The sequence below is a fragment of the Aspergillus puulaauensis genome, chromosome 7 (genome assembly GCF_016861865.1).
Source record: "Aspergillus puulaauensis MK2 DNA, chromosome 7, nearly complete sequence".
In the NCBI taxonomy this organism is placed as follows: domain Eukaryota; kingdom Fungi; phylum Ascomycota; class Eurotiomycetes; order Eurotiales; family Aspergillaceae; genus Aspergillus; species Aspergillus puulaauensis.
This window is the reverse complement of record NC_054863.1, coordinates 3,230,075-3,256,814: the sequence shown is the minus strand read 5'-3', so window position 1 is coordinate 3,256,814 and position 26,740 is coordinate 3,230,075. Positions and strand designations below refer to the sequence as shown.

The 26,740-nt window shown below is 51.4% G+C and overlaps 6 protein-coding genes across 6 annotated transcripts; 3 read left to right on the top strand and 3 right to left on the bottom strand.

The window, feature by feature from the left end:
* Positions 1–450: 450 nt before the first annotated feature.
* APUU_71246A (putative hybrid PKS-NRPS biosynthetic cluster) lies at positions 451–12,443 on the top strand (the record flags this gene model as incomplete). The annotated part of the gene is made up of 2 exons (XM_041696208.1): positions 451–6,941; positions 7,016–12,443. 2 exons carry the CDS (start codon positions 451–453, stop codon positions 12,441–12,443), a joined length of 11,919 nt encoding a protein of 3,972 aa, XP_041561862.1.
* Positions 12,444–13,032: 589 nt separating this feature from the next.
* On the bottom strand, positions 13,033–14,622 carry APUU_71245S (uncharacterized protein; the record flags this gene model as incomplete). The annotated part of the gene is made up of 1 exon (XM_041696207.1): positions 13,033–14,622. One exon carries the CDS (start codon positions 14,620–14,622, stop codon positions 13,033–13,035), a length of 1,590 nt encoding a protein of 529 aa, XP_041561861.1.
* Positions 14,623–15,790: 1,168 nt separating this feature from the next.
* APUU_71244S (uncharacterized protein) lies at positions 15,791–16,263 on the bottom strand (the record flags this gene model as incomplete). The annotated part of the gene is made up of 2 exons (XM_041696206.1): positions 15,791–15,835; positions 15,883–16,263. 2 exons carry the CDS (start codon positions 16,261–16,263, stop codon positions 15,791–15,793), a joined length of 426 nt encoding a protein of 141 aa, XP_041561860.1.
* Positions 16,264–19,240: 2,977 nt separating this feature from the next.
* On the top strand, positions 19,241–20,611 carry APUU_71243A (uncharacterized protein; the record flags this gene model as incomplete). The annotated part of the gene is made up of 1 exon (XM_041696205.1): positions 19,241–20,611. The coding sequence occupies one exon, from the start codon at positions 19,241–19,243 to the stop codon at positions 20,609–20,611; it is 1,371 nt and encodes a 456-aa protein (XP_041561859.1).
* A 777-nt stretch (positions 20,612–21,388) lies between these two features.
* APUU_71242S (uncharacterized protein) lies at positions 21,389–22,878 on the bottom strand (the record flags this gene model as incomplete). Its single annotated transcript, XM_041696204.1, has 6 exons — positions 21,389–21,660; positions 21,718–21,781; positions 21,832–21,984; positions 22,045–22,126; positions 22,188–22,366; positions 22,441–22,878. 6 exons carry the CDS (start codon positions 22,876–22,878, stop codon positions 21,389–21,391), a joined length of 1,188 nt encoding a protein of 395 aa, XP_041561858.1.
* A 1,692-nt stretch (positions 22,879–24,570) lies between these two features.
* APUU_71241A (uncharacterized protein) lies at positions 24,571–26,632 on the top strand (the record flags this gene model as incomplete). The annotated part of the gene is made up of 8 exons (XM_041696203.1): positions 24,571–24,667; positions 24,738–25,367; positions 25,444–25,698; positions 25,759–25,904; positions 25,963–26,102; positions 26,163–26,293; positions 26,363–26,517; positions 26,579–26,632. 8 exons carry the CDS (start codon positions 24,571–24,573, stop codon positions 26,630–26,632), a joined length of 1,608 nt encoding a protein of 535 aa, XP_041561857.1.
* Between the last annotated feature and the right edge of the window lie 108 nt (positions 26,633–26,740).

Below are 26,740 nucleotides of genomic sequence, written 5' to 3'. Positions count from 1 at the left end.
TCAGTATGGTAACCCTAGGTAAGAGTGCCATGGGAATCTGGGAAAAAAGACACCACCACACCGCTCCATATCAACGGCCAGGAAGTACGTCACCAAATTCGACCATTGGAGAGGTTCTGAGAGCCAGCCATAACCCTTGCAGCTGTTTTATTTTAATAGCTCGGGCTCCAACCCCGATTCTGGCTCAAGGGTTCATGGAGCACTGCAATGCCACTCTATTAATGACAGCATCTGCCACATCTAGAAATTGATTTGCACAATCAAGTAGGTAGGGGTGTCGCCTTGCAGGCTACCCTTGGGGGCCTTTGCCAGACGTGGCGAAATGTTTTCACGTCGGTAGAAATTGAGAAAGATTCCTACCAAGTTATTGCAAATCATAAAGATCTCGTGCTTCTTTCTCTTCGTCGACACTGTTAACCCTAAGTCAGACACCAGGGGTATACACGCACTATGTCTGTAGAAGAGCCTATCGCGATTATTGGAAGCGGTTGCCGATTTCCAGGCGCCTCATCATCTCCTTCTCGCCTCTGGGATCTCCTGCGGGAGCCACGCGATCTTTCATCCAAGGTCCCCGGCGATCGATTCAATGCCGACGCATTCTACCACGAGAATGGACTGAACCACGGAACCTCAAATACACAAAAGTCCTACTTCCTCGAGGAGGACGTGCGGTGCTTCGATGCCTCGTTCTTCAACATCTCGGCCAACGAGGCAGAAAGCATCGATCCGCAGCAACGGATCCTGCTGGAATCCATCTATGAGGCTCTGGAAACAGCAGGTCAGACGCTGCACGGCCTCGAAGGGTCCATGACGGGTGTGTTCTGTGGCCTCATCTATGAGGACTATGCAAGCATTATGTTCCGGGACCTTGATGCTTTGCCACGGTACACGGCAAGCGGGATAGCTCGCTCGATTGCCTCAAACCGTGCCTCATATTTCTTCGACTGGCATGGACCATCGGTGACCCTGGATACAGCGTGTTCGTCCAGTCTAGTGGCGGTCCACCTAGCGGTAAAGGCTCTCCGCGATGGGGAGTGTAGCATGGCTATTGCGGCTGGGACTAATATTATCCTGGCGCCCAATGTCTACATCAGCGAGTCTAAGCTAAACATGCTTTCCCCGACGGGCCACAGCCGTATGTGGGACGGCAAAGCTGATGGGTACGCACGGGGTGAAGGTGTCGCTTCCGTGGTCCTGAAGCGCCTCTCTGATGCCATTGCTGACCGCGACCCAATCGAGTGTGTTATCAGGGCCAGCTGTATCAATCAGGATGGGCGGACAACGGGAATCACAATGCCGTCAAGGAAATCCCAGGCCGAGCTCATCCGGTCTACTTATATCAAAGCCGGGCTGGACCCGTGCAATCCGCTGCAACGATGTCAGTACTTCGAAGCCCATGGAACAGGAACGCAAGCAGGCGACCCGGAGGAAGCCGCTGCGATTTACTCGGCGTTCTTCTCCGGGGATTCAACCTCGTCTCCGGAGCAGGATGGGCTATATGTCGGGTCCGTAAAGACGGTGATCGGCCACACCGAGGCCACGGCCGGACTTGCAGGTCTGATAAAGGCCTCCTTGTGTGTCCAGCACGGGGCAATCCCCCCGAACCTGCACCTTGACTCTCTCAGCTCCAAGATAGCTCCATTTGCACACCGACTGCAGGTTCCCAGGCAAATGGAGGAGTGGCCAGACCTCTGTCCTGGTAGTCCAAGAAGGGCCTCAGTTAACTCCTTTGGATTCGGCGGCACAAATGCCCATGTGATATTGGAGAGTTATGAGCAAACCCCCAACTACCACGCGATAGCAGCTCCTGGACACGGAGACTGCAATACCCCTGTGATTCTACCGCTTGTATTTTCTGCAACATCTGAAAAGACCCTTGGCGCCGTCCTGGAAAGCTACGCTGATTTCATAATGACCCATGATAAACTAGACCTCAACAACCTCGCGTGGTCACTGTTATGTCGACGATCCAACTTCCCCTATAAATGGATCACATATGCGTCGTCCGTCGAAGCCCTGCAGAGCCAACTCAGTAGAGAACTGGAGGTAAGGAAATCACAGACGCCGTCCACGATCATATCGCGGCCCAGCGCAGGGCGGAGCCGTATTATGGGCGTTTTCACCGGACAGGGAGCACAGTGGCCTGCAATGAGCCTTGATCTGATATTAAAATCGCCAGAAGCAAGACGATGGGTTGGTGAATTGCAGGCCTCTCTGGACCAGCTACCTGCTGCATACCGCCCGGACTTTTCTCTCCTTGAAGAGCTGTGCCGACCAGCAACGTCTTCGAGGGTACAGCAGGCGGCAATATCACAGCCCCTTTGCACTGCTGTGCAAATCGTATTTGTCAACGTGTTGCAGGCCCTAGGTATCACCTTTGATGCCGTTGCTGGGCATTCGTCTGGTGAGATTGCAGCGGCCTATGCAGTGGGCATTCTCACGGCTTCGGAAGCAATCCGGATTGCTCATCTCCGGGGTCGCTTTGCCAGGCTTGCAGGAGTCGCTGGAAAACCAGGTGCCATGCTGGCTGCTACTTTATCAAGGGAGCAGGCCGACGCCTTCTGCATGCGACCTGAGTTTCACGGGCGACTTGGCGTGGCAGCGGTCAATTCTAGCTCCAGTGTTACTCTGTCCGGCGATGCAGATGCAGTTCAAGAAGCGGAAGGTTTGCTAAAGGGTGACGGGAAGTTTGCGAGGGTACTTCGTGTTGATACAGCCTACCATTCGAAGCATATGGCTCCATGTGCAGAGCCCTACCTTCAGGCATTAAAGGCATGTGATATCAGGCCCCTTGCGCCAGTCTCGCGGCGATGGTTTTCCAGTGTTCACCATGGCCAAGAAATTACCTCCGGGAATTTAGATGAACTCAAGGCCCAATACTGGGTCGATAACATGTGTGGGAGTGTGCTCTTTGGCCCAGCCATGACAGAGGCTGTCTCCACGAGTGGTCCGTTTGACATGATTCTAGAAGTAGGGCCACACCCTGCGCTGAAAGGACCAGCGGTGCAAACTATTTGCGCTGCAGAAGGCTCAAGCAGGGAGCCCCCGCCCTATGTAGGGCTTCTTAGCCGTGGTGACAATGCGATCGAGACGGTGGCGGCAGCAATAGCCTCTGTTTGGAGTTATCTGGGTCCGAATTCATGCAACGTTGACAGCTACGCTCAGCTCTTCGAACGGTCTCTGAGGTTCGGCTTTGTCAAGGACCTCCCTACCTACCCCTTTAACCATTCCAACCGTTTCTGGGCGGAACCTCGAGTCTCAAGGTCTCTTCTCCACCAGAAGGAGGCGCCCAACCAGATTCTAGGCAGGCTATGTGCGGACGCTGGAGCCGGGGAGTGGCGTTGGCGTAATTATCTTCGTCGCGAGGAAATCCAGTGGCTGAGTGATCATTGTATTCAGGCACAGGAGGTCTACCCTGCAGCTGGTTATATTGCCATGGCCTTCGAGGCTGCCCAGATTATGACACAAGGGAGGCAGACTCAGCTGGTGGAGGTTCAAGATTTCAGGATCGAAACAGCTTTACCGATAAGCGGCACGTCTGCTGGTATTGAGATCCTCTTTGCGCTGGAAAAGGTTCTTCATTTGGACAGTGATTGCATGTCTACGTCCTTTGCTTGTCATGCCGATATTGGCGGAGTTCTGAGACCCTGCGCTTCGGGTAAACTTAGGGTTACGGTTGGCACAGCAGACCACGACCTTTTGGCGCCCAGGTCGTTGAGCACACGCAGGATGCACAGCGTGGATGTCGACGAGTACTACTCATATCTAACGGGGTTGGGATACGGTTATTCCGGCGTCTTCCGCGGCATAACGTCACTTGAAAGAAGAGGGAATGCCGCCTGTGGCCGCATGCTCGACGCTGGCGCAGACAAGACGTCTACGCTGGCACTGCACCCTGCGTTTATGGAGTGTCTGCTGCAGGCATTGCTCGCGTCTGTGGGTGCACCTGGAGACGGACAGCTGTACACGCTTCATATCCCCACGGGTATCGGCAGGATAGTCATGAATGCAAGTCTTTTCGGAGTCAGATCCCCGAGGGCTGCTAAGGAACTTGTGTTTGACGCCTCTGTCACTGACCATGCTCCAAATGGGATCATCGGAGACGCCGGTCTCTTCGATTCAAATGGCAGGGGCTTGATGCAAATGGAGGGCGTTTGCGTTTCTCCATTGACGACTGTCAACGCGATGCAAGATCGTCTCCTATTCTCCGAAACGGTATGGGGACCTCTTCACCCCGATGCCTCAGTGCCATACTATAAACACGAAAAGGCGCCGCAGGAACAGTCCGAGCTTCTGGAACGAATCGCGCTGTTTTACCTCAAGAATGTAAGCCAGCAGCTCACGGCGACGGACCGAGCAAGATTTGACTCGCACCGTCTCAGATTCGCCACCTGGGTCGACCATGTGCTTGGGCTGACCGAGTCGGCCTTGCATCGCTCTTGTCGGCGTGCGTGGCTGAACGACGATGCTTCAATCGTGGATAGACTGCTTCAGCAGCCGCAGCTGGTCTCGACGATCGACAAGAAGATCATACAAGTCGTCGGAAGCAATCTCCTACGATTCTTCCGTTTCGAGACCACCATGTTGGAAGAGTTGAGGAAGGATGGACTGCTCGATGAATTGTACAGGACATCCGCCGATTTTGCGCCATACAACATGCATGTTGGGCACGTCGCCGGCCAAATTGCTTTCCGATTCCCACGGATGAAGATCCTGGAAATCGGGGCTGGAACGGGGTCTGCTACCAGGGCAGTCGTCGATGAAATCAATACGTCATATCATTCATATACTTTCACAGATATTTCAGCGGGCTTCTTCAGCGAGGCCCAGAGGGCCTTCCAGGATCATGCAGATCGTTTTCTATACAACGTGCTTGATATCGAGCAAAGCCCGCACGCGCAGGGCTTTGAAGAGCATTCTTATGATCTGGTCATTGCCTCGAATGTACTGCATGCCACCAAATCCCTGCGCAACACAATGGCACATGTCCGCAGTCTTCTAAAGCCAGGTGGCTACCTGCTTCTCATGGAGGGAACAAACAAGGACGTGATCCGGATCTCCACCATCTTCGGTGGGTTTGAGGGCTGGTGGCTCGCAGACGATGGTCGACAATGGGGTCCAATGGTCGACGCAACTCAATGGGACTCGCTCCTGACGAGCGTGGGCTTCTCTCAAATCCAGACAATCACCCCAGACCATTCCACTTCACTCCGGCCATTCTCCATTATCGTTTCCCAGGCTGTAGACGATACCATCAATCTGCTTCAGAGCCCCCTGAATGCTTCGTCGTTGTCGATTCCGAAGTTGGATCACTTGCTCCTCGTAGGTGGAGAGGGACAGGCCACGACAACTTTGATGTCAGATCTCAAAAGCACGCTCACACCCCTTTTCCACCGCGTAAGTCAACATGATACCTTGGAGGCAGTCGATTTCTCGGCGGTAACGGATGCGACAACCGTTGTGAATACGGCCGATTTAGATAGGCCATTCTTTGAACACCTGACGGACCAGAGCTGGAGCTCTCTTAAACTCCTCACCCAGATGGCAGACCGTATGCTTTGGATTTCAGGCTCAGGCCCTTTTCAGGGTATGAGCAAGGGCTACCTTCGGTCACTCACATACCAGAATCCGGGACAGCATTACCAACACCTGCAGATTGACGCCAGTGAGAGCACAGCCAAGGTATCGTCTATTATATCCACTGCACTGATGCAGCTGGCTCATGTCGACTTCGACAATGACTACACACTAGCTAGATATGTGTGGAGCGTGGAGCATGAGCTCCTGCTTAAGGATGGAATCTTGAACATCCCACGCATCATGAACAAGTCCTCGGCCAATGAACGGTATGTGGCCAGTCGCCGACCCATTTACAACAAGCTTGACCCCCGTGAATCTTGCCTCCATCTAGTCAATACCGATTATAACGTCGACTTAATTTGTCGGCGCATAGAGGACAAGGCCATAGAGTCCTGTACCAGAATCCGAGCCGAGTACTCCACTTGCACCGCCGTAAGAGTAGGGGCATTTGGCTACTTACATGTGGTCATCGGGCGCGATACAAATAATGGAGCACGCTTGCTTGGTCTGTCAGAGCAGCATGCGTCTTTCATATCCACGCCCTCCTTATTGACACTACCGTGCGACGTTCCAGGAGACGTCGCCGCCTCCTGTCTTTTGTCAGCTTCTGTGGAATGTTTAGTAGCCGTGGATCTGGTCAGTCGTGCAAGGCCTCATTCGACTATCCTTCTTCATGAAGCCAGCGAGATTCTCAAGCGAGCAGTCTCGCGCCTGGCCCCGGACAGAGATATTTCCCCCATTTTCAGCACAGTCGAACCGGCCGTGGCCTCGTCTGACACTATACTGTTTCACGAAATGAGCACCGGACGCGCACTCAAGTCCCAACTACCACAGAATCTCTCGATGATTGTACAGATGAGTGCAAGTTCCAATTCGTTCTTCGCGCGTCTCAGGTCGTTGGTGGCGCAAGATGTCTTGAAAGAACATATGGACTCCTGCTATCGGCCCCTGTCCGTTACATATCTACACGCATCGCCCGAGACAGGCACAGCAGGCAATTTGCTACGAGTAGCTGGAGAGCTTGCCCTGGAACTAGTTTCCGCCCGACAGGTTGATACACTAGACATTCAGAGCCTTCCCTGCGTTCCAGTCCAGTCTGATGGCGCAAGGATTGTAGACTGGACCAGCACAGATGCTATCCACGCAAGAGTCCGCCCAGCGAGCTCTGATATGTGCTTGCTCCCAGACAAAACTTATTTGGTTATCAACCTACCGGATGCCACCAGCCGGTCTGTCTGTGAGTGGATGGTGAGCAAAGGTGCAGGCACGATAGCAATAGCGGCCCAAGATCCCATTGATGTCGACGAAATTTGGGTGGGCCAGATGTTGACCGCTGGAGCTACAGTGATAGCTATGACCATGTGAGTTATACCATCCATAATTGTGGGCTGAGCCAAACACGTTTGTTGTCAACTAGCTAACAAGCACGCGCCAGCGACTGGAGCAAAGCAACGCCTCTACAGAATCTACACCGCACGGTTTGCGAGACACTGCCTCCTGTAGCAGGCGTAATCAGCGGGACGGCTCTGCCTACAGATGACTCCTCTACCGCAATGGGAATGGACAAGATGCAGGGCACGCTAGATCAAAGCGTACAGAGCATTCTTCAATTGGACGAAGCGTTCTCAAGCAATACCTTGGATTTTTTCATCTTGTTCGGCTCGGCGGTGGGCTCGATAGGCCACCCAGGCCAGGCAAGTCACTCTACTTTGACTGCCTTTATGTCTAGTATTATTGAACGGCGCAGAATACGCGGACTAGCGGGTAGTATAATCCATACAGGAGAAATTCGTGGCATCGGGTGTAACAACTCTTTCGCCGGCTCTGATGACTCCATGTGCTGGCTCCCCATGTCTGAACGTGACCTCGGTGAGTCCCTCGCTGAGGCTATCCTGGCTGCATCCATGAGTACTAGCTGTAACCCTGAGATTATTGCTGGATTGGGGCATATCTCCCCGCAGCAGCAACAGGGGGTGCCCTGGGTCCAAGCTCCAAGTCTCTGGCACTTTATCCTTCCCCAGACCAACGGCATATCTCGACAATCCATCGATCATGGCGAAGCCGCCGAGTTACAACTTGAATCGGCATCCAATTTAGAGGAAGCAGGGGAAATAGTCGAGAGGATGTTGGTAAGCGAGATTCGCCAGAGGCTTCAGGTCTCTAGCGATGAGGTCATTACGCGAAGTACGCTGATGGTTGAGCTTGGGGTTGATTCCCTTGTGGCCATTGACTTGAGAACCTGGTTCTCGAATGAGCTGTCCGTCGACATCCCAACTTTGAAGCTCCTTGGTGGTGCATCCATTGGCGACCTTACAGATCATGCCACAGCAAACTCAGCTTTGCTGACGGGGCTCCAACACGAGCAGCCTAAAGGGACGGTGGACAAGGACGGGGATCCTGCTCTAGATACTGGCTCCCCTATCAGCAGCCCAGTGTCTACCGTGCAAACTACCCCAAGCACAGGGCTGTCGGACCCCTCGAGCGATACCTCCCCTGCCTCGTCTCAATCGGACAGCGACTCCCTCTCGGACAACAACAATAAAAGCACCAAGAACAACAAGAATGAAAAGACGATGGTATATACCAAAGTTCAGAGACTATCCTTTGCACAGACGCGATATTGGTTTCTCAACCAATTCCACGAGGATAAGACTTCACACAACGTGACCTTATTGTTCAAAATGGCCACTGCACCACAAGTAGCAGACCTTGAAAACGCCATCCGCCACGTCGGCATGAGGCACGAAACGCTTAGAACATGTTATCTGACGGAGACGGATGAGGGAAAGAATCCCTATCAAGCTATTCTTGAACGTTCGCCTCTCCAGCTGGAAACGTGTCGGGTAGGAGACGCCGAAGACGTGATGTCCCAGGTTGCCAGTATTCGCAACCATATCTACAATCTGGAGAACGGAGAAGTTGCTCGGATTCGCCTCATCACTACGGCCGCCAATACATCCTTTCTTATTATGGGGTGGCACCATATGGCGTTGGATGCGGCTAGTTTCCATATCTTCCTGGGTGAGCTAGGGCTAGCATATTCGAAACGGTCCCTTCCTCGCGTTCCGAGACAGTATACGGACTTTGGTACCGCACAACGGGCGGCATATGAAAAAGGAGAGATGGACGTGGAGCTCACGTATTGGAAGACTGAGTTTGAGAATATCCCGGATCCTCTGCCGTTGCTACCGATGGCGTCGGCCAGGGTACGGCAGGCGCTGAAGGGATACGATCTACATGATATCCGGTTGGATGTCGGGCCCTCGACAATGCGTATGATCAAGGCATCTTGCAAAAAGCATCGGGCATCCCCCTTCCATTTCTTCCTAGCTGTTCTCCGCATCTTCCTCGCCCGCCTCACCGGGGTTGACGACATCTGCATTGGCGTTGCGGAATCAAACCGGTTTGATGCCGCCAACGCGGGGATCGTTGGCTTTTTACTAAACTTGCTGCCACTGCGATTTCAGGCTAGCATTGAACATCAGTTATTTAGCGAGGTGCTCACTGGAACGCGGGACAAGACCTACAAAGCCCTTCAGAACTCAAACGTCCCCTTTGATAAGCTGCTTGATGAGCTGGGCGCCGCTCGGTCAACAGCGTACAGCCCCCTTTTCCAGGTTCTCATGGACTGGCAACCGCAGACCGGTGACAATTACAAGCTTGGAGACATTGACATGGTGGCCGAAAAAATCCAACCGGCCCAAACGGCGTATGACCTGACGCTGCTTATCGGGGAGTCATCGGACGGTAGCGCTATAATCAACTTCCGGGTGCAAAGCTCGCTGTATGATCGCAAGGGGGCGGACCTCATCGCGCGTGGGTTCATGGATCTTGTTGAAGTCCTGGCAGCAGACTTCAGTCAACCAGTCGATGAGGCACCAATGTACCAATCTGAAGTCGAACACGCCATCAAACTCGGGAAAGGCCCGACGTTGGCGAGGGCATGGCCTGAGACTATTTCCCGCAGAATAGACGATATAGCGGACAAATATCCGGACCGTATTGCAGTAAAGGACACCGAAGATAGGGTGTTCACCTACAAGGGGCTGGCTGGCCGAACCACCGTGCTGGCAGCCACACTTCTCGAGCTTAGCATCGCCCCTGGATCATCGGTTTGTCTATTCATGCAGCCCACCGCGGACTGGGTGTGTTGTATGTTGGCAATATGGAAGGTCGGCCTGGTCTATGTCCCGCTCGACCTGAGGAACCCCGTTGCGCGACTTGCAAGCATGGTTCAGGACTGCCAGCCGCGCGTCATCGTCTGCCAGGATGATACAGCGGCGGAGGTCGAAGCCCTTGGTTTCCCAGCCGCGAACGTTCTCAACATCTCCCACCAGAATTCCAAGACTGATATCTCCGCTGTAATACAAAACAAATCCGAGCCCCAAGGCCGATGTACAATTTTATACACCAGCGGCACCACGGGCCGGCCGAAGGGCATCCAGCTTCGAAATTCTAGTCTACGAAACGAAGTGGAAGGATACACGACTCGATGGCGTCTTGGTGCAGAGACCGTTCTGCAGCAAGGGGCAATGACGTTCAACCACTCGCTGGATCAGATGCTTGTTGGGCTTTGCAACGGCGGCCGTGTCGTCGTCGTCTCGCGCTCCCTCCGCGGAGATCCAGTCTCGCTGACGAAACTTATAGTAGACGAGAAGATCACCTACACCAAAGCCACGCCGTCGGAATATTCCACCTGGCTTCAATACGGTTCGGACTCGCTTTCCCGGGCCTCGTCCTGGACGTTTGCCTTTGGCGGTGGCGAGCACTTCACAAGTTCGCTGTCGCAAAGGTTCCGAGCTCTGGAGCTGCCGCAATTGCGCCTGTTTAACTCTTACGGGCCCGGCGAAATTACCATCTCCTCGCACAAGTCGGAGATCGACTACAGAGATGAAGGGTCAGCGCCGCCAGGAAATATATATCCCGTTGGCGAATCTCTGCCAAACTACAGTGTTTACATTGTCGACAAGAAGATGAGATCCGTACCACGCGGAGTCTCCGGAGAGATCCTCATTGGAGGCGCGGGGCCTTGCATGGGGTATCTGAATATGGACGCCTTGAACGAAGAGAAGTTCATTCGCAACCCCTTTGCCAGCCCCGAGTATATCAGCCAGGGCTGGACAAGAGCATATCGAACCTTCGACCGGGGCCATCTCCTCAGCGACGGCAGTCTGGTCATCGAGGGCCGGCTTGACGGCGATACGCAGGTGAAGCTTCGTGGGATTCGTATAGAGCTGGGAGACATCGAAAGCACCATTCTTGAAGTTGCCAATGGGCTATTGGACCGTGTCGTCGTGTCTGCTCGTGGAGATAAACACCGATTCCTAGCTGCTCACGTTGTTTTCACTTCGCAGTTTGACGGCGACGTGGACCAGCTTTTGCACCAGTTGAAGACTCGTCTTCCGCTGCCGCAGTACATGTGTCCCGCTGTTTTCGTTCCTGTCGACACACTTCCACTCAATATACACGGCAAGTTCGACCGCAGAGCGGTAGAGTCATTGCCCCTTCCAAAGGCTGCGAACAACAGTAGCTTCACCAATGCCGATGGTACGTTACTGACGCCTGCGGAATCCGCCATGCGGGATCTATGGAGCAAGGTCCTGAATGATGAAGGCTTTGTCAATATCTCCGATATCGACAGCGAGACCGACTTCTTCATGGTAGGCGGGAGCTCTGTGCTGCTGGTCAAGCTCCAGGCAATGCTTCGTGAGGGATTCGAGGCTGTCGTGCAGCTGGTCGAACTGTTCGAGAACAGCACCCTAGGTGCGATGGCTGTGACAGCCGAAGCTGCCAGGCGAACGAATGCCATAGATTGGGAAGCTGAAACATCCATCGACGACATTCTCGCCGCTCAGCTGCAGCTGCCACCTGCAGCCTCCCCGAGCACATACGCAAAGAGGAGCGGCATTACCGTCGTCCTCACCGGAGTGACCGGCGTCTTGGGCAGAGAGATCCTGCAGCTCCTCGTCGCTGACCAGAAGGTGGCTCACATCCACGCAGTCGCCGTCCGCTCCAGAGTTGGCAGCAAACGCACTCTTCCGGCTCCTTCTCCCAAGCTAGAGCTGCATGACGGCGATCTATGCAGCCCACAACTGGGACTTGATGCAGCGGTATTCGCCTTGCTAGCCGCAACAGCCGACGTAGTCATCCACAACGGAGCCAACCGTTCCGTCTGGGACGAATACCAAGTCGTAAGAGAGGCCAACGTCGCCAGTACCAAGACCTTGATTTCCCTCGCTCTCGCCAGCGATCGTCGCATCCCTATCCATTTCATTTCCAGCGGCGGACTCGCGAGCATGGCCATGGAAGGCTCCACCCCGACTTCAACCGGCAAAGAAGGATATCTCGCCTCCAGGTGGGCCAGTGAACAGCTGTTGCAGAGGGCTGCGGCGGAATTCGGCATCCCTAGTGTTGCGCACCGGCCGGCTCACAGAATCCTGAAGCCCACTTCGCCACAGGTTGTGTTAGATAAATGCCGGTCCATCGCTCGCCAGATGCGTTGTCTTCCTACGAAGGGAGGGTGGGAGGGCACGTTAACCTTTACTCCCACCCGGGTCCTGGCCGAGGATGTTGTTGCCAGGGTTTTAGGCAGCTTAGGTGCAGGTGTTGTCGATGCAAGTGGCAAGGTACCAGCAACCTGTGCAGAACTGGCTATCCATGAGCACTGTGCAACGGTGCAGGTGGAGATAGCCGATATAATAAACGCAGCACGAGAGACCGGTGAGGCAATTGATGACTATGATACATTGATATTCCCATATTGGCATGGACGCGCCAGGAGGGAGTTTGAGCTTGGATGGTTTGCAACTGGGCACGATGTGGTCGTAGGGGAGGGGGAGATGAAGAGAGCCAGTGTCTTTTAAGGGGGGTTAAGTATATATATATATATTACAAGATTATTGTCATCTTTATATATCTCTCCATTGGGATTATATTATTGATGTTATCTAGTAGTTACTGGATCCTCAGTATTATGACCAGGGGCGTGGCAGATACCAGTTCAACTCCCGCATTCAGGCTTCGTTCAGTGTGGTGGAAGGATGCATTATCCATGATAACCACGGACATGGAGTTCGAGCCTGCAGGATCAACAAAATCCACCCCAGCTGCGATGATCAATTTCAGCTTCTTAACACAGTCAGACCCTCTATTAAAGAGTTAGATTTCTTTTATATTAGATGGTATATGCTAGTTTATTACTATTATACTTATGTGGTTGTTATTTTTATATTATCTATAGTTACTATTATACTAGATTCGCACAAAAACTAGAATATAGTAGTTATATTAATAGAATAGGTATAATATGCTAGCTAGATCCTGTTTATATAGGGTGTATAGATAAAAAATACGAAACACGTACGGATAAAAAGCGTGGAATCGGGGCCACTCCGGCCGATACTACATCATTAGGCAGAACAAAGCAACATAAAATTCATGAAACTAATATAATTACACAGTCCTGACACCTTGCACCTGTGCCACTGCCTCATTGACCTGCGGATTTGGAACAAGCGATGCGAGTCTCGGGTTGGGACTCTTGAAGATGTCGGTAAGTTCCTCCAGCGTCTTGTTTTTTGTCTCCACCATGATAAAGTAGTAGTATATCGCCTCAGCCCAACACGTAGCTAGATAAACCGAATAGGTCTTCCACGCGATATCCTCCATGGCAATCGGAAAAGCAAACTGGTTCACCAGCGCGGCCGCGCTGGAAGCCATGTTCTGGAATGCCATCCCCTTGGCACGCTGCTCGTAGGACAGACACTCGGCTGGGTAAAGCGCCTGGAGAGGCGTGTAGGCCGCAGAAAAGACAATCCCGATCAGGAAGACAAAGACAATGGATGCCTTGGCTGCGTCGCTGTTTTGTAGAGTGTAGTACGCGCCAGTGCCCCCCAGCAGACCGGCCCACAGTAGACCCATGACCGCGCAGCAGGTGATGAGCATCTTGCGGCGACCATAACGGTCTAAAAGACTGGCACCACAACAAGCTGCTGCGCCGCTAGTTAGCGCTATGCCGATGTTTATATCGAGGACGGTGGTGTAGTCGTCAATGCCGGTGGACGCCAGCATGGCCGGCAAGAAGTAAGTCACGCTTCCTTGACCCGACCACTGACTAAAAGCAGGGACGGCCACAGCACACAGAAGGACGCGGTAGACGGCTGCTCGCGAGTTGAACAAGACGCGGTAGTCCCACCACCGGCGATCCGCACCATTCAGCTCCAGCTCCTCCTTGAACTCACGCAGCTCCAGCTGGACGTACAGCGAATCTGGATTGTCATTACCGTGGTACTTGGTCAAGACGGCCTGGCAGCGCTCGATTTTTCCATGGACGAACAGCCAGCGTGGTGACTCCGGGAAGAAGACGGCCGCCGGGAGGACGATGACGGGGAACACCAGCTGCATCCATGTGGGAATTAGCCACGACTTGTTGCCTGCGTAGCCGGCGCTGCCGCGGAGAGTGACCGCGGCCAGAATGGAGCCTAGATAGTAGCAGCAGTTGTACAGGCCGGTAATGACGCCGCGGTACACAGGGTGAGCCATCTCGACCACATACGACGGGCACGCGGCGTTGGCAATGCAGCAACCAAAGCCGAGGAAGAAACGCCCCGCCAGATACTGCGGCAGCGCACGAGACGTGCCCTGAATGATGGTGCCCATAATAAGAAGCACACATCCCGTCCCCACGCCAAACCGCCGCCCCCAGGTATCCGTCAGGGGCCCGATAAAAGGCAGCGCGCAGACGGAGCCGATCTGGTACATGCTGGAGATGTAGCCAGTCTTGATGCCGACAATCTTGGCGCCGAACTGGTCCTGAAAGGACTTCATGGCTAGCATGGTGCCCATGAGGGAGCCATCGAAGCCCAGCATGGTGGCGCCCAGGGACATGACGCCGCATATGAGGTACAGCTGGATCATGCGCTTGCTGGTGCTGCAGACGGACTCAAGGCGCTGGATGACCTGCAGGGCGGGGACGGGTGTCTGGTGCATGGCTGCGTCGACGGCGACGGCGGGCTGGTCTTGACTTTTGAGGTTGGTTGCCATGGCGGCTTGTGCCTCGTTGGTGAGGGCTGCGGATGGATGCTGCGATGGATGCTGTTTTGACCTCTAAGGCTGAAACATAGAAAAAGGTAGTGCAAGATCATGTAGTGCCAAATATGGTATTACTAAAGAATCTTTTGGCACCGCGATAACAGGAGTTACTACTGATAGATGTCCATCTGGTGGTACTTATAGACCCTGATGGAAGAAGTTTCGGAGTTTCTCACAGTCGCGCTAGTGATTGGTTTACCCCGCCACAAGCTGAATCTCAGATTGAACGGAAAATATGGGGTGAAGCTGGGGACCCCACAGTCCCTGGTGCGCATGCCCGGGATGGAAGGAAGGAGTCTCGGGGCCAACAACAGCGACTTCGGGCCCGTGGTCAGAGCCAGGCCCTTCAGGAGTGGATGGCTCCACATTCTGTGCCTACCAAGGCCTTGATACGGCAGTACCGCGGGTAGGGATTTGGGCTCCGCGACTGCGGGACGGGTATATTCTGCTTACCCATTACCCATTACTCTCGCTGAGGGTTATCCGTGCCGTCCGGGAGACATGACGTTGCTCACGGCAAACGAAGCAACAGCCGTCCCTCAGAAGAGATGATTTTTCATGAGATTTAGAGTTTCCTTGAATGAGGTCATAGTTTTGAGCAAGCGACCTCTTACTTATAGGTAGATGCTGATCTTGACCGGGGGCGGTGATGAAATAAATGGGCTAATGCACTGCATTGAGGTTCACTACTTTTGGATGGCTTCTTAATACGCAATTGGTGATTGAAGACCTCTGGTAGTGGATAATGATGCATAATAGATTATTGTTCAAGATAAAGAGTTCTAGTGAAGCAGGCAGAAACCCATGATTCCTTCGTTCCTTCCACAACACTACATATTTCAGGAAACAAGCATTATGAGCACCATAATCCCCCTTGCCAGTGGGCCCCGTCCTGTATTTTACACCTATTCTGTGTAAATCCGGATGGTGTATTGTGGTACTATGTCGGGCTTCATTTACGTGGGGCATGGCGGCCATCACGCTTCGTGCTACTTCATTTCACTTACACAATATTTGAGTAAGATGTTGACGGCAAAGCTTGGAGGTTTGCCAGGAGCTTGTAGTAGAGCGACCTTAATACCTACATACATGCCCGTGCTTACCTTTTCTAAAGTCAACTCTAGAGGTGTGTATCAGGACCAAAGCCTGCAGCGGTTGGAAAAAACTAAGTGCCTTTTAGCAGGCAATTGGTTTGCATGACAGGGAGCTTACCATTGATTCAAACTCCATCCAACCGGTAATGTCAATGCCCGAGCTTTGGGGACTCGCGTAGAAGTCCAGCGCGCCCTCTTGGTTGTCAAATGCTGGCATCAATACAGGTGAGCCGCCGTTGTCATTCATAGGTGCTGACCCCCCAAGCACTTCTACAGTCCCAGACGTTGTGGATATATTATTGTCAGTGACCGGTTGCGTAGATCGTCCCACTGCCTCCACGCGTAATTCTTCGAGCACAAGACAGTACCGTGAAGCAAGAGAGTCAGGCTCGGCTGCATTGGACATTTGATTTTTGCATCGAGTCGCAGCTTCTAGGTAAGGACTTAACGCCTCCGAGGGACCTGTATGCTGGATCGCGTACACATACAGGACCACCATGGCAGAAAACGAATAATAGATTGTGAACTAGAAATGCCTGTACGTTAGCAGCTGGCGATTGAAGTTTTTATTAAACACCGGAAGTTACATGCCCAGAAGGTCTGAAACATCTGCCCAGACTCCAGTAGCTCATTCACACGATCGACAATGTTCATTGCTGCCTGTAGGCATTCTTTGACACCCTCGTCTATTTGCGCCTTATGTGGACTTTCTGGTTGGTTTCTTCTGCCTTTATCCAAGCGAGCACAACTGCTGAAGAGGAAATGCCTATTGAGTAAAATAACGGCGTGCCAGTAGGCAAGGTTCAGTGTATTCCGTTGCCGTCGAAAAATGGGCATCAAAACAGACGTATCGAACTGGTCTGCGTCGAGGAATCTCGGGATTCCGCCCCGCCAGTCCTTGAGGCTTTGTGAGTATTTCGCAATGAGTGAACAGCGATGCAGCCCAAAAGGCGACCGGATGGAATATAGATCTCTCAGAATCATGCTCACAATCCGAGAGAGTCTACCAGTCCGGATTGATCAGGGCGTGTACTTATAAGGCGCTTCCAAAATGGGGATGCCATACCTGAAATAGGCGACCGGAGCCAACATAGCAGAGGTTCCCCCGTTAGACTGCCTTAATGCCGGGTTTTGATGGAGTTCCCAGTCATCCAACGTCGATGGCAACTCCTGATCTATGTCGTCATCATGAAATATCCTGGGCCGCCCAAGGGCTATACTCAAGTAATTGTCAACACAGTAGGCGTTCCAGAATGTGCGTCTGCGGCATTCAAGCTCGACAACATTGACATCATTAATGACACCGGGCCTCCGGTTCCGGTGAAGGCCCATCGCTAGTGCCAGACGAGCTGTTGTTCCAAAAAGACTCCAACAATGATTTATTCGGGACCGCGAAAGTAGCCATAAGCATTGGCAAAGACGGGCTTGAACAATCGTGAGGTTGACATTACTTCGCTCTTTGGAAAGCTGATAGTCGGCTGCAAGAAAATATCGAATGCTGAAATGGGTTAACGATGAAGTTATTTGTCAATCCATTCAAAATCAGAACTTCCAACCTGTTGGTCGCATTGACTGCAGCTGAATCGCGACTCATGTGCTCTTGGGCGAGGGCAAATATCATCCACAACAAAGCTCTCCGGGCAGGAGCTGAACTCTCATGCCTCATGGCTCCCATTGTCTCGTGAAATTCATCAAGCCACTTTTCCAATGTTGGCTGATGCATAAACCTATCTACGGGCGCGGTGAAGCTGAAATATTTCTGCAACAGTCGAATTGTATCATCCTTGGAGAGCATGAGGCAGAAGGTGGGGTCGAGCTCAGGCAGAGGAATGTCACCAAAGGTAAAATAAGACGGTGTGCGATGTAACTTCCTCTGAAGGCGAAGGATGAAAGATATCCCAGATGCTAGACCAACATAATGGCCTTCGAGGTCCATTTGAGTGAGCTCTGGGGAAGCTCTGGATGAAGGATCTGGGTTAGGGTTATGATCCAACTGAGCACTTGGACCAAATTCGCCCGCCTGCTGAATACTGGAGTCCTGCTCGCGCGAACTGGATGCAGCAGAGGTTCTTCTCCACTCCTCTCGAGGTGACCAAGCATGGGCTGTTGGAGGATGTCGGCCCCTCGTGTACGGGGCCGCATACGAACATTCGGTACTGGCTTGCAAGCATGTGTCACAAGGCTGGGTTCCACTGCAGCGAATCTTCCTCCTGGTGAGTAAGCATCGACAGTCAGCCAGCTGCGTTTTGCAAAGATTGAAGATTGTTCGTAGCCCACCAACCGTTTACACCTGTCACATGCCCGAGACACGCGTACTCTGTGGCTGTCCCGTGAGCGTTGAGCCATTTGGATGGAAACACTGAATCGCGTGCAATTAAGTCGGTGGTCCGTACAATATGTGAAGCGGTAGTTGTAAAGAAGGTACTTTGAGAATTGATTCCCAGGATTTTGGGCCGAACGTAACCTATCCGGCCTTTTGCTGACGGGGCAAGCTGAGGAGGTGTGGGCTAGTAATCCTCTCCAACGAATACGCAACTAAACGAGGTCAAGCGGAACAAGATTGGATGAAAAGGCCAAACAAAAAGCCAATATTATGGGGCAGGTTGAAATGCCCTCGACAAAACTTGCCCATTGAAAAAATGCCAAAACGCGTAATCCAGCCCATTAGCCTAAATACGGTACTGTTTTGTACGCCTGCTCTCGTCCCATCATCAATCAAGAGGTCTGATACAATTCAGGAACTTTGATACTCCAGGAAATTGAACCAATCAGTGATGGCGAGGAGAATGACACGGAAGCCACCATAGCAGTCTCTTACCCAAAATCCAAGCCAGAAACGAACCCCACCCGATGAAGAAGCTACAAACCCCTTACCAGAGATGCAACAGCGTGTTTCCGGGGTACATCGAAAACGAGCAAGGCGGAACGATAATCAGTTAAAGAATATTGGCTATTTCTGAGCTTCAGAATGCATTCATTCCTCTCAGTCTAAGCCCATTTCATCGTATAACCCGCTTCCACCTCAAAATCTAAATGTAAGTTCAATACTAAAAACAACAGCTTGAAAATACAGAATATATGCAAGTTCCAAGGCTCCCTATGCTTGCACTGTTTACATACCCGAGGAAATTAGCGTGTTGGGGTAAAGTTAGTTAGGGCTGCTGACTACCTAACAGACCGCTAGCCAAATATCCACGGGATTTATCCGCCTACCCGCTAGGCAGAGGCGGATAGGCCATCCTTACCCATTATCCGTCAAGAAACGGGTAATGGGTTTCCCCGCAGGTAGTGGCGAGGTCAATTGTCCGAGCAAGAAATGAGGGGTGTACTGAACATTCAAGCACGGACTGTCACCATTGAACGCATACAAAAGGGAAAAGTTGACAGCATCGACCGTAGCATCGATATAGATTGATTTTCTCAATTCCTATATAAAATACCACCAAACTTCAATTACCGAAGAAACCGCCTTCAACATGCCAGCAACTACAGCTTCCTCCTTCCCTTGGAAGCAGCTTGTCTGGGATGCTGCCACGCAGGAGAAGTATGATACCGAACCAGAGTACGCCAAAGCAAAGCAGGTGATTCAAGATGAATTTGGCCAAGACAAGCTGTTCCAGGGCTGGATCAAAACGTGCACAGAGCTGGAGAGGTTGACGACAGAGATTCAAGAAAAGAAGGAAAAGATATTCCCTGTGATTGAGATGGAAGATATTGTTAATAACCGAGTGTCCCTGGATACACTGACCAACGTCCGCCAAGTCGGAAGTTTCATTGTGAAAAATGTCATTCCTGGACAGGAAGCGAACGAAATATTTGAGCAGCTTAAACTCTACGTTGCAAACAACAAAGACAAAATAGCAGCAGCGCCGGTCGAACAACCCGCCATCTTTTCCATCTACAACGCACCCTCTCAGAACCGTCTTCGCAGTCATCCCCGGCTTTTAGAAGTGGTCAAGTGGGCGAATGGCACTTGGGACTACGCCAAAGATGACGCGGAAACATCCCCACGCCCACTTGTGTACGCCGATCGCGTTCGTATACGCCAGCCTGGTGCCAAATTTCTTGGGCTCGGCCCTCATATCGACTCAGGGGGTCTCTGCCGTTGGACAGAGCCAATCTATCGCAGTGTATACACCGACGTTTTCGAAGGCAACCCGGATAAGCAGAACTGCTATGATATGCGCAAGCGCAAGGATGCAGACCAGGGATTCTACTCCGATGACTCCCAGTCAACTGTATTGAGATGCTACCAAGGATGGACGGCGCTGACTCCAACAGCTGAGGGTGAAGGAACCATCATTCTATATCCTAATGTCCGGCTGGTCATGGCCTACGTACTTCTGAGGCCGTTTTTCCAGCCTCCGGAGGATGCGACCAAAATCATGGACCCACAGGAGTGGACTTACAATCCGACTGGGACCTGGTTTCCTGGTGCTCAGGTGGACGGCAAATTGGATCTCAGTCCCGCCTCTCACCCTCATCTACGTCTCGAAGAAAACTTTCTTCACATACCACCACTGGAAGCCGGTGACACTGTTTGGTGGCATTCAGATGTCAGTGTTCCAAGTCATACTTTTGTACCAACAAGGCAATTTGCTTACATGATTCAGGTCTGCCATGCTGTTGATCCAGAACACAACGGAAAGAAGGCAGCAAGCGTCGCCTACATTGCTGCCACCCCAACCACTCGCATGAACACACAGCAAATGCGTCTCCAGTACGATAGGATGGTGGCGGGTCTTCCGCCGCCAGATTACAACGATGGAGTCGACGAGTCCAAATTTATTGGTTTTGAGGGTTTCAAGGGAAACGAGGACCTGTGGCAAGCATTAATGGGATACTAATATCTACCCTCCTTCTTGAAGATAGTAGTAGTGACAAATCACGTCTCTCCCTCTGCGTGTTCTGCCCTACATCCAACGTTTCTTACTTAGAAGTCTTGCTATAAGGCGTTGTCTCAGATAGAAATAGTTGAGATACCATATGCGCCCTTTTCGGTTTAACCTTATTGAGCTTCACCATAAGTAGGGTAAGACCAGTACCTGCGGCCGCGACCAACGCTTTGTGTTGGTGATCTGGGCGATATTCACCGTGATCCCAAGCATACCCCGAGGGTGCAACTTCCGTGAACGGCTGGCTCCGTCATATTAAACATGCCAATAGCAGCTAAGCCAGTGCATTCAATGGCTGGCCTGTCGCTGGGTGTGAGACAGGCATATGACCAAGAAGGATGCTATGTTGTCTTTCCCGGTCATTTGGCAATCTTTGTGCATTCGCACCAGTGGCAACTATGGGTTCCATTTTACCTATATAATAGGTATCAGACGGTAACGCTTTAAGTTACAACTGTTGAGGTCGCAGGGCCTTTGTTTGGCAAGATATCTCAACAAACTGTTTTTGCCAAGAAAGATCTGTTCTCCTGTTGCTGTGAGTACTGTATCAATAGTTCAGCATGCACCCGAAAGTTAGAGGCCTATTCCACAACAGATCTTCACCATAATCAAGCTCCTAAGGCTTGAACTATATATGTTTGATCTTGTCTCGGAGGAATATTTGTTCTGTGATGTTGACAGCAACTTTACACGCGTGTCCCGTACTAGCTTGGAACCATAGCCACAGTCCTAAGCCAAAGCCCTGACTGTCGCCTTTGATAATTTACAAACAGCAAATCCGCCAGTCTGCAGCACGGATCCGCCGATAGCAACCTCATTATATGCATCGACAGCCATGCTTGTCATATGACTCAGCACGCCCCCGTCATCAAAATAAAATAGCTCTGGCTCAAAGTCCCGATCTTTGCGCAGCCGCAGTGCCGCCGAAGGGACGGGCATCTCCTTGCCAAGTTTCTCCGTATTCCGCAGGTAGAGGGCCAGGTTCTCAATGTTTGGGAAGACTAGGCGACAACTTTAGGGGCCCCGCGGGAGTTATGTCTTGCGCAAAGAGTACGTACCGGTGGCGATGACGTCTCCCGTCGCGGGAATGACTTTTAGGTTATCTGCAGCGGCCCCGAGCACCTTTAAAATCAGAAGTTAGAAGCAGCGTTTAGATATCGCGAGTTACCCACAATCTGCCGCTCAAACTTTGCTGCCTGTTCCGTACCAAGACGATAGATTGTTACGGTCCCATTTCTGGCATCGCCCACGAACATCTGACCGTCAGACACTGCGAGTCCATTTGCACCCGGAAATCTCGGCGTCACTTGCCGACACCGAACCACCTGTGTTTGAAATCAGCCTCAGAGTCACCAATCTCTTTTGACGAGTCATGCTTGGCTCACCTCTTGTGACGCATCGCAGTGCTGCACATCAGTCGACCAGTCAAACGGCCCGATCCATTCCTCTAGATGTCGCAGGGGCCCGCTGAGCCAGTAGTGGTCGTTTGTCACGTAGAACTCGCTATATCTGGATCAGCCTTAGTGACTCATTGGCAGGGTTAGTATCGGTAACTTGCAGTTCTCCAACGGCCGCAACGCCATTGGCAGTTTTGATACCAGGGTGTTTGACATCTCGTATCAGCCTGACGACATTGGAGCCAAGCTCATGCTCAAATATGCTGACTGAGTCGCCTTCTCTTGCATGGCGGACGGCAAAGACATGAATCTCCAAAGTCGGCGTCAGCACATGAATAATTGTAGAATTCTCCAGCCAATGTAAGAGGCCTGCCAGAATCTCACCTTGTTCTCAACATTAGGCAACTGGAATAGGTCAATTCCATGCGTTACAAAATCACCGTCCAGTCCCACAACTACCAGCTCCACTGTTTCGCCTGATCGAAAATCATACTTGAATAAAGACTCCCGAAAAGACACTTCCGAGCGCTGCTTCGCAGAACGCATTCCGGCCCCAGGATACCACAGCGCGCGCTCCTTTCCATTGCCGCAGGCTAGGAAGGCTGTGTTGGTCGCGTAGTGGATTGCGACGTCCTCACAAGCGTCAGCCACTTTGCTTACAACGCAGTTCTCATTGTTGAGCGGCATACGGTCGGCCCAACGAAGAAGCGTTTCTTTGTCAATTTGTGTTTTCCCGATCAGGCCGCCAATGAGACTGATGGGCAGGTTCGTCCCCAGTAGGGCCAGCAGCACTGCCAAATAGAGATAGCCTCTCCACTCCATGCCAGGCAATGGGTTGCTGTATTCGTGGTCGGGTACTGGTGATATGGGCCAAATGGTCAGCTGGCAGGGATATCTGTCAGACTATTCGGGTCAGTTATTGCCGTCCCATCTGTCCTTATATAATCGGCGCCCCGAAGAGCTCAACAAAAATACACAACTCTGTGGCCGCGCCAAGAAGCCTTCGCAAAATAACTTCGGTCCAGATAATTCAAGCAGGTTTCTCCCTGAACTGTTACTGGGATGAAGGCGATGTCAGGAAAATGGCTTTTGTGAGTAGATTGGATAAACGGGTGAATGGATAAGTGGGGGAAAAGTGGATAAGAATATTTATTATTATTTATCCCTCAGGCCTTTCACGGCCTTGGGTCATATTATAAACAAGAAGAAAGATAGACCAATATTATCAATAACCACACGCTCGTCTCGCTAGATGGATATCATGGAGAGTAGGCGAGATTTCGTTGTATCCAGGTGCATTTCCTTTCCAAAACCACGAAGCTCCAGCCAGCCCATGTCCATACATACCCAAGAACGGATAAGACGGATATGCACGGGCATCCGACAGTTTCCTGCTCGGAACGGATATGGACATATTTCTGGCATGAGACCTTTCACGCGAGTCAACTTGGGCTTCTTCACCCGTGGGGAGCAGGAAAAAGAAACGTCTGTTCAACAGCCAACCAGAAACAAGGTTATTTACCCCGCAAACCTTAACTATTCACATAACCGGTTTAAGACTGGCGGTGTAAAGAAGATACCATATATAATCTGTTAGGCAAATGCACGCCCAAGGCGTGTAGTATAGGAAGTATTAAACTAAGTGGTCAAATACTACTAAGATTCGAAAATCTAGCACGTGCTCATTGTCAACCTCCCGATTTATATATATCCGGCAACAACATCAGCCGTCTTATTGTTTTCCCATGCAAAGAATGCTTTACCAGTAACTTTGTGATTGCAAATCCAAGGTAGCGCCATACAGTGAATATATATCTAAATTAAGGAATAGAGGTACTGTAAGACTAGAGTCCCCACATAACCTAATAAGTCAATACAGTGCCAGCACCCTTATTCCTAACATTGGAATTTGGGCGGAGTACGGCAGGTGTATAATCCTTTCCGATACCGCTAAGTTCCAACGGGCCTTTGTCCCTGGGTTGCCAGGTTCCCGGGAACAGTTGAGACGGGTAAGCACGGATATACGGCAGTCTTCCGCACGGAACAGATAGTCTGCTTCAATAGTAAATTGATCGTGGAGGCCCATTGGAACCCCAACCCAAACCGCAGCTGAGCAGCCCGGGTCATCGAAAATTGGCCGGCCCACTGTGAAACGTGTCACCGGATCTAACCGCAGCCCGAAGCATACAGCAGGGTTTTCCGTTCGCCGTTATACTCGTCAGGAGTGGATGTCCCATCCCTCCTCGCCTATCTGGAGGGGAAATCGCCACAAATATCCGTCCGTTCGTCAAGTACTGCGGCCGGAGTGGATAAACCGGCAGTCAAACGGCATGGCTAGAAGAGTCTTTGCGGGTGTTAAATTCCAGCCCGTGGTGATAGTGTCCGGGTACAGGATTTATATCATGAAATGGTTTTTACTGTTCCCTTTTTCTGCAACGCGGATCCCAAACAGCGGCCCGTTTTGTTCATTGGTATTGGCATCGACACCGACATCGACTAATACGACCCGAGAACATGAATAGTCCACCCAAAACCAACCCGTTGCTCCAACATGTCTCGGTGGTTGCAGTATTGAAATTCGCTGCCGTGGTTTTCCTGTTTATAGTCACCGGTGAGTTGTTTTACAGGCACCCAGGAGCATGATGCGACAAAGAAAAAGTAAAGAATTGACCAAGCTACAGGAATCTGCTGGGCTTACCGCAACAGGGGCTTCTGGGCATCCTCCTCAGCCAACGAAAAATGGATTGGTGGTCCAAAAGGCAAGCCTTTCATAGGAAATGCCCAGGAACTCCAGGTCCGCGGCGCTGCAAGCTGCAAGGCTTGGTGGTCTCTTTACCAGCGATACGGCCCTGCCTACGAGCTGACACTCCCTTTCTTCCGCATGCATGTTATCAATCATCCTACATACCTTGAGCATATCCAAAAGCACAACAATAAAAACTACATACGTGGTAACTTCAACCGGAATGTATTCAGGGAGTTACATAGAACCGGCATCTTTGTCTCTGATGGCAAAGAGTGGCAATTACAGCGCAAGGCGGCCCTTCGAGTATTCAGCAAACAGAATTTTGACAATCACATCACGCGAACCCTCCATCGCTGGCTTGATATTCTGCTGCAACTTCTCTCTAATTTAGCCAAGGAGCAAAAGACATTCGATTTCCAGGATTTAATGGGACGCTTTATGATCTGTATTTTCCTCAGTATGGCATTCCACGAGGACGAGCTCGCTCTGGAGGTCATGTCAGAGAGCCCCGAGAGTCTCCAGACTACGCCGGATTATGTCAAAGCCTTCGATGAGGCCACCCACTGTGGGTAACTCCCGTTTATTTTTATTTTTTTTGTCTCTTACGACGGTGACTAATATGGACGCGGGACGCGGCACAGTGTTTGATAGACGAAGGCGTGATCCGCTATGGAGGATGACTGAAAGGCTTTCTGGCGAGGACAAGATAACAAAGAGAGCCGTGCGCCTGTTCTACGAGCGGATTGATGGTTTTATCAAAAAGCGGCTTGACGCGATGGAGAATGGCTATAAGCCAAACCCAGACGCGGGACTTGATCTTCTGGACATATTCATACAGTCAACAACTGATATATATACGCTGGGCGGAATGGTGTTCGCGTTCTTGTCCGCTGGCCGTCAGTTGTCCTACATGTTTCGCCAGGTGGGTTGATTTGCTGACAGACTTGTCCACACAGGAGATACGACTGCATTTACCATCACATGGTTTATGAAGGAGATTCACCATAGAGAAAACAAACATCTTGATGCTGTGAAAAAGATGCAAACAGAGGCCCAGGAACTTGGCTTTACAAATACCTTCCTTGAATACGGGGATACGTCGGTATGCCAGCAACTTAAGCTAGATCATTCGCTTAATTCGCTGACACCCTGCTTTCCAGAAATTACGCTTTACGAATGCCATGTGGGACGAAACCGTTCGCCTTGACACTGTTTCTCCAGCTGGCCAGATAGAGGCGGCGGGAGATGATATTCTTCCGGCAGTGCCCGAACTCAATATGCCTGCCCGACATATTAAAAAGTAAGCGCCTTTTCATACTTGTGACACTGATTTGGAGTAATCATGGCTAATCGCCAATAGGGGTGACGTAGTAACCTACCAAAATTATGTTCTCTCTCGCATGCCTGAAGTCTGGGGAGAAGACGCCACCGTCTTCAATCCTCTCCGATGGTTTAAAGACAACGGCGAAAGTATTTCGTACAGCCCTTTCAGTAAGCTAAGCCGGCGCCGATGGAAAAAAAAAAAAAAAAAAAAAACAAATTCAAGCTAACAAATAACAGAGTATCATTCTTGGAATGCTGGGCCGCGCAGCTGTCTCGGACGCGCTCTTGCCACGTACGAGGGCATCGCCATCACAACTGCCATTCTCCAGCGGTTCGATGTCATCCTTGAGAATCACAGCAAGACATACGAGCCACTTGCTGCTATGAATATGGTAAGATCACGGTGTGTCCTATCGGTGCGTAGGTGAATACTGATCCAATGCTCTGATCTAGGGAATCAAAGACGGCTTGCTCATGCGGGTGAGAGAAAGGTGTCAGCAAACTTAGGTAGCCAGATAATACCTTGGGAAATGGCTGAGATGTATTGAAGATGCAAAGGCCTAGCTTAACACGTTCTTTAGGGAGCTACTGATCTTTCTCTGCTATGGGCTCTAT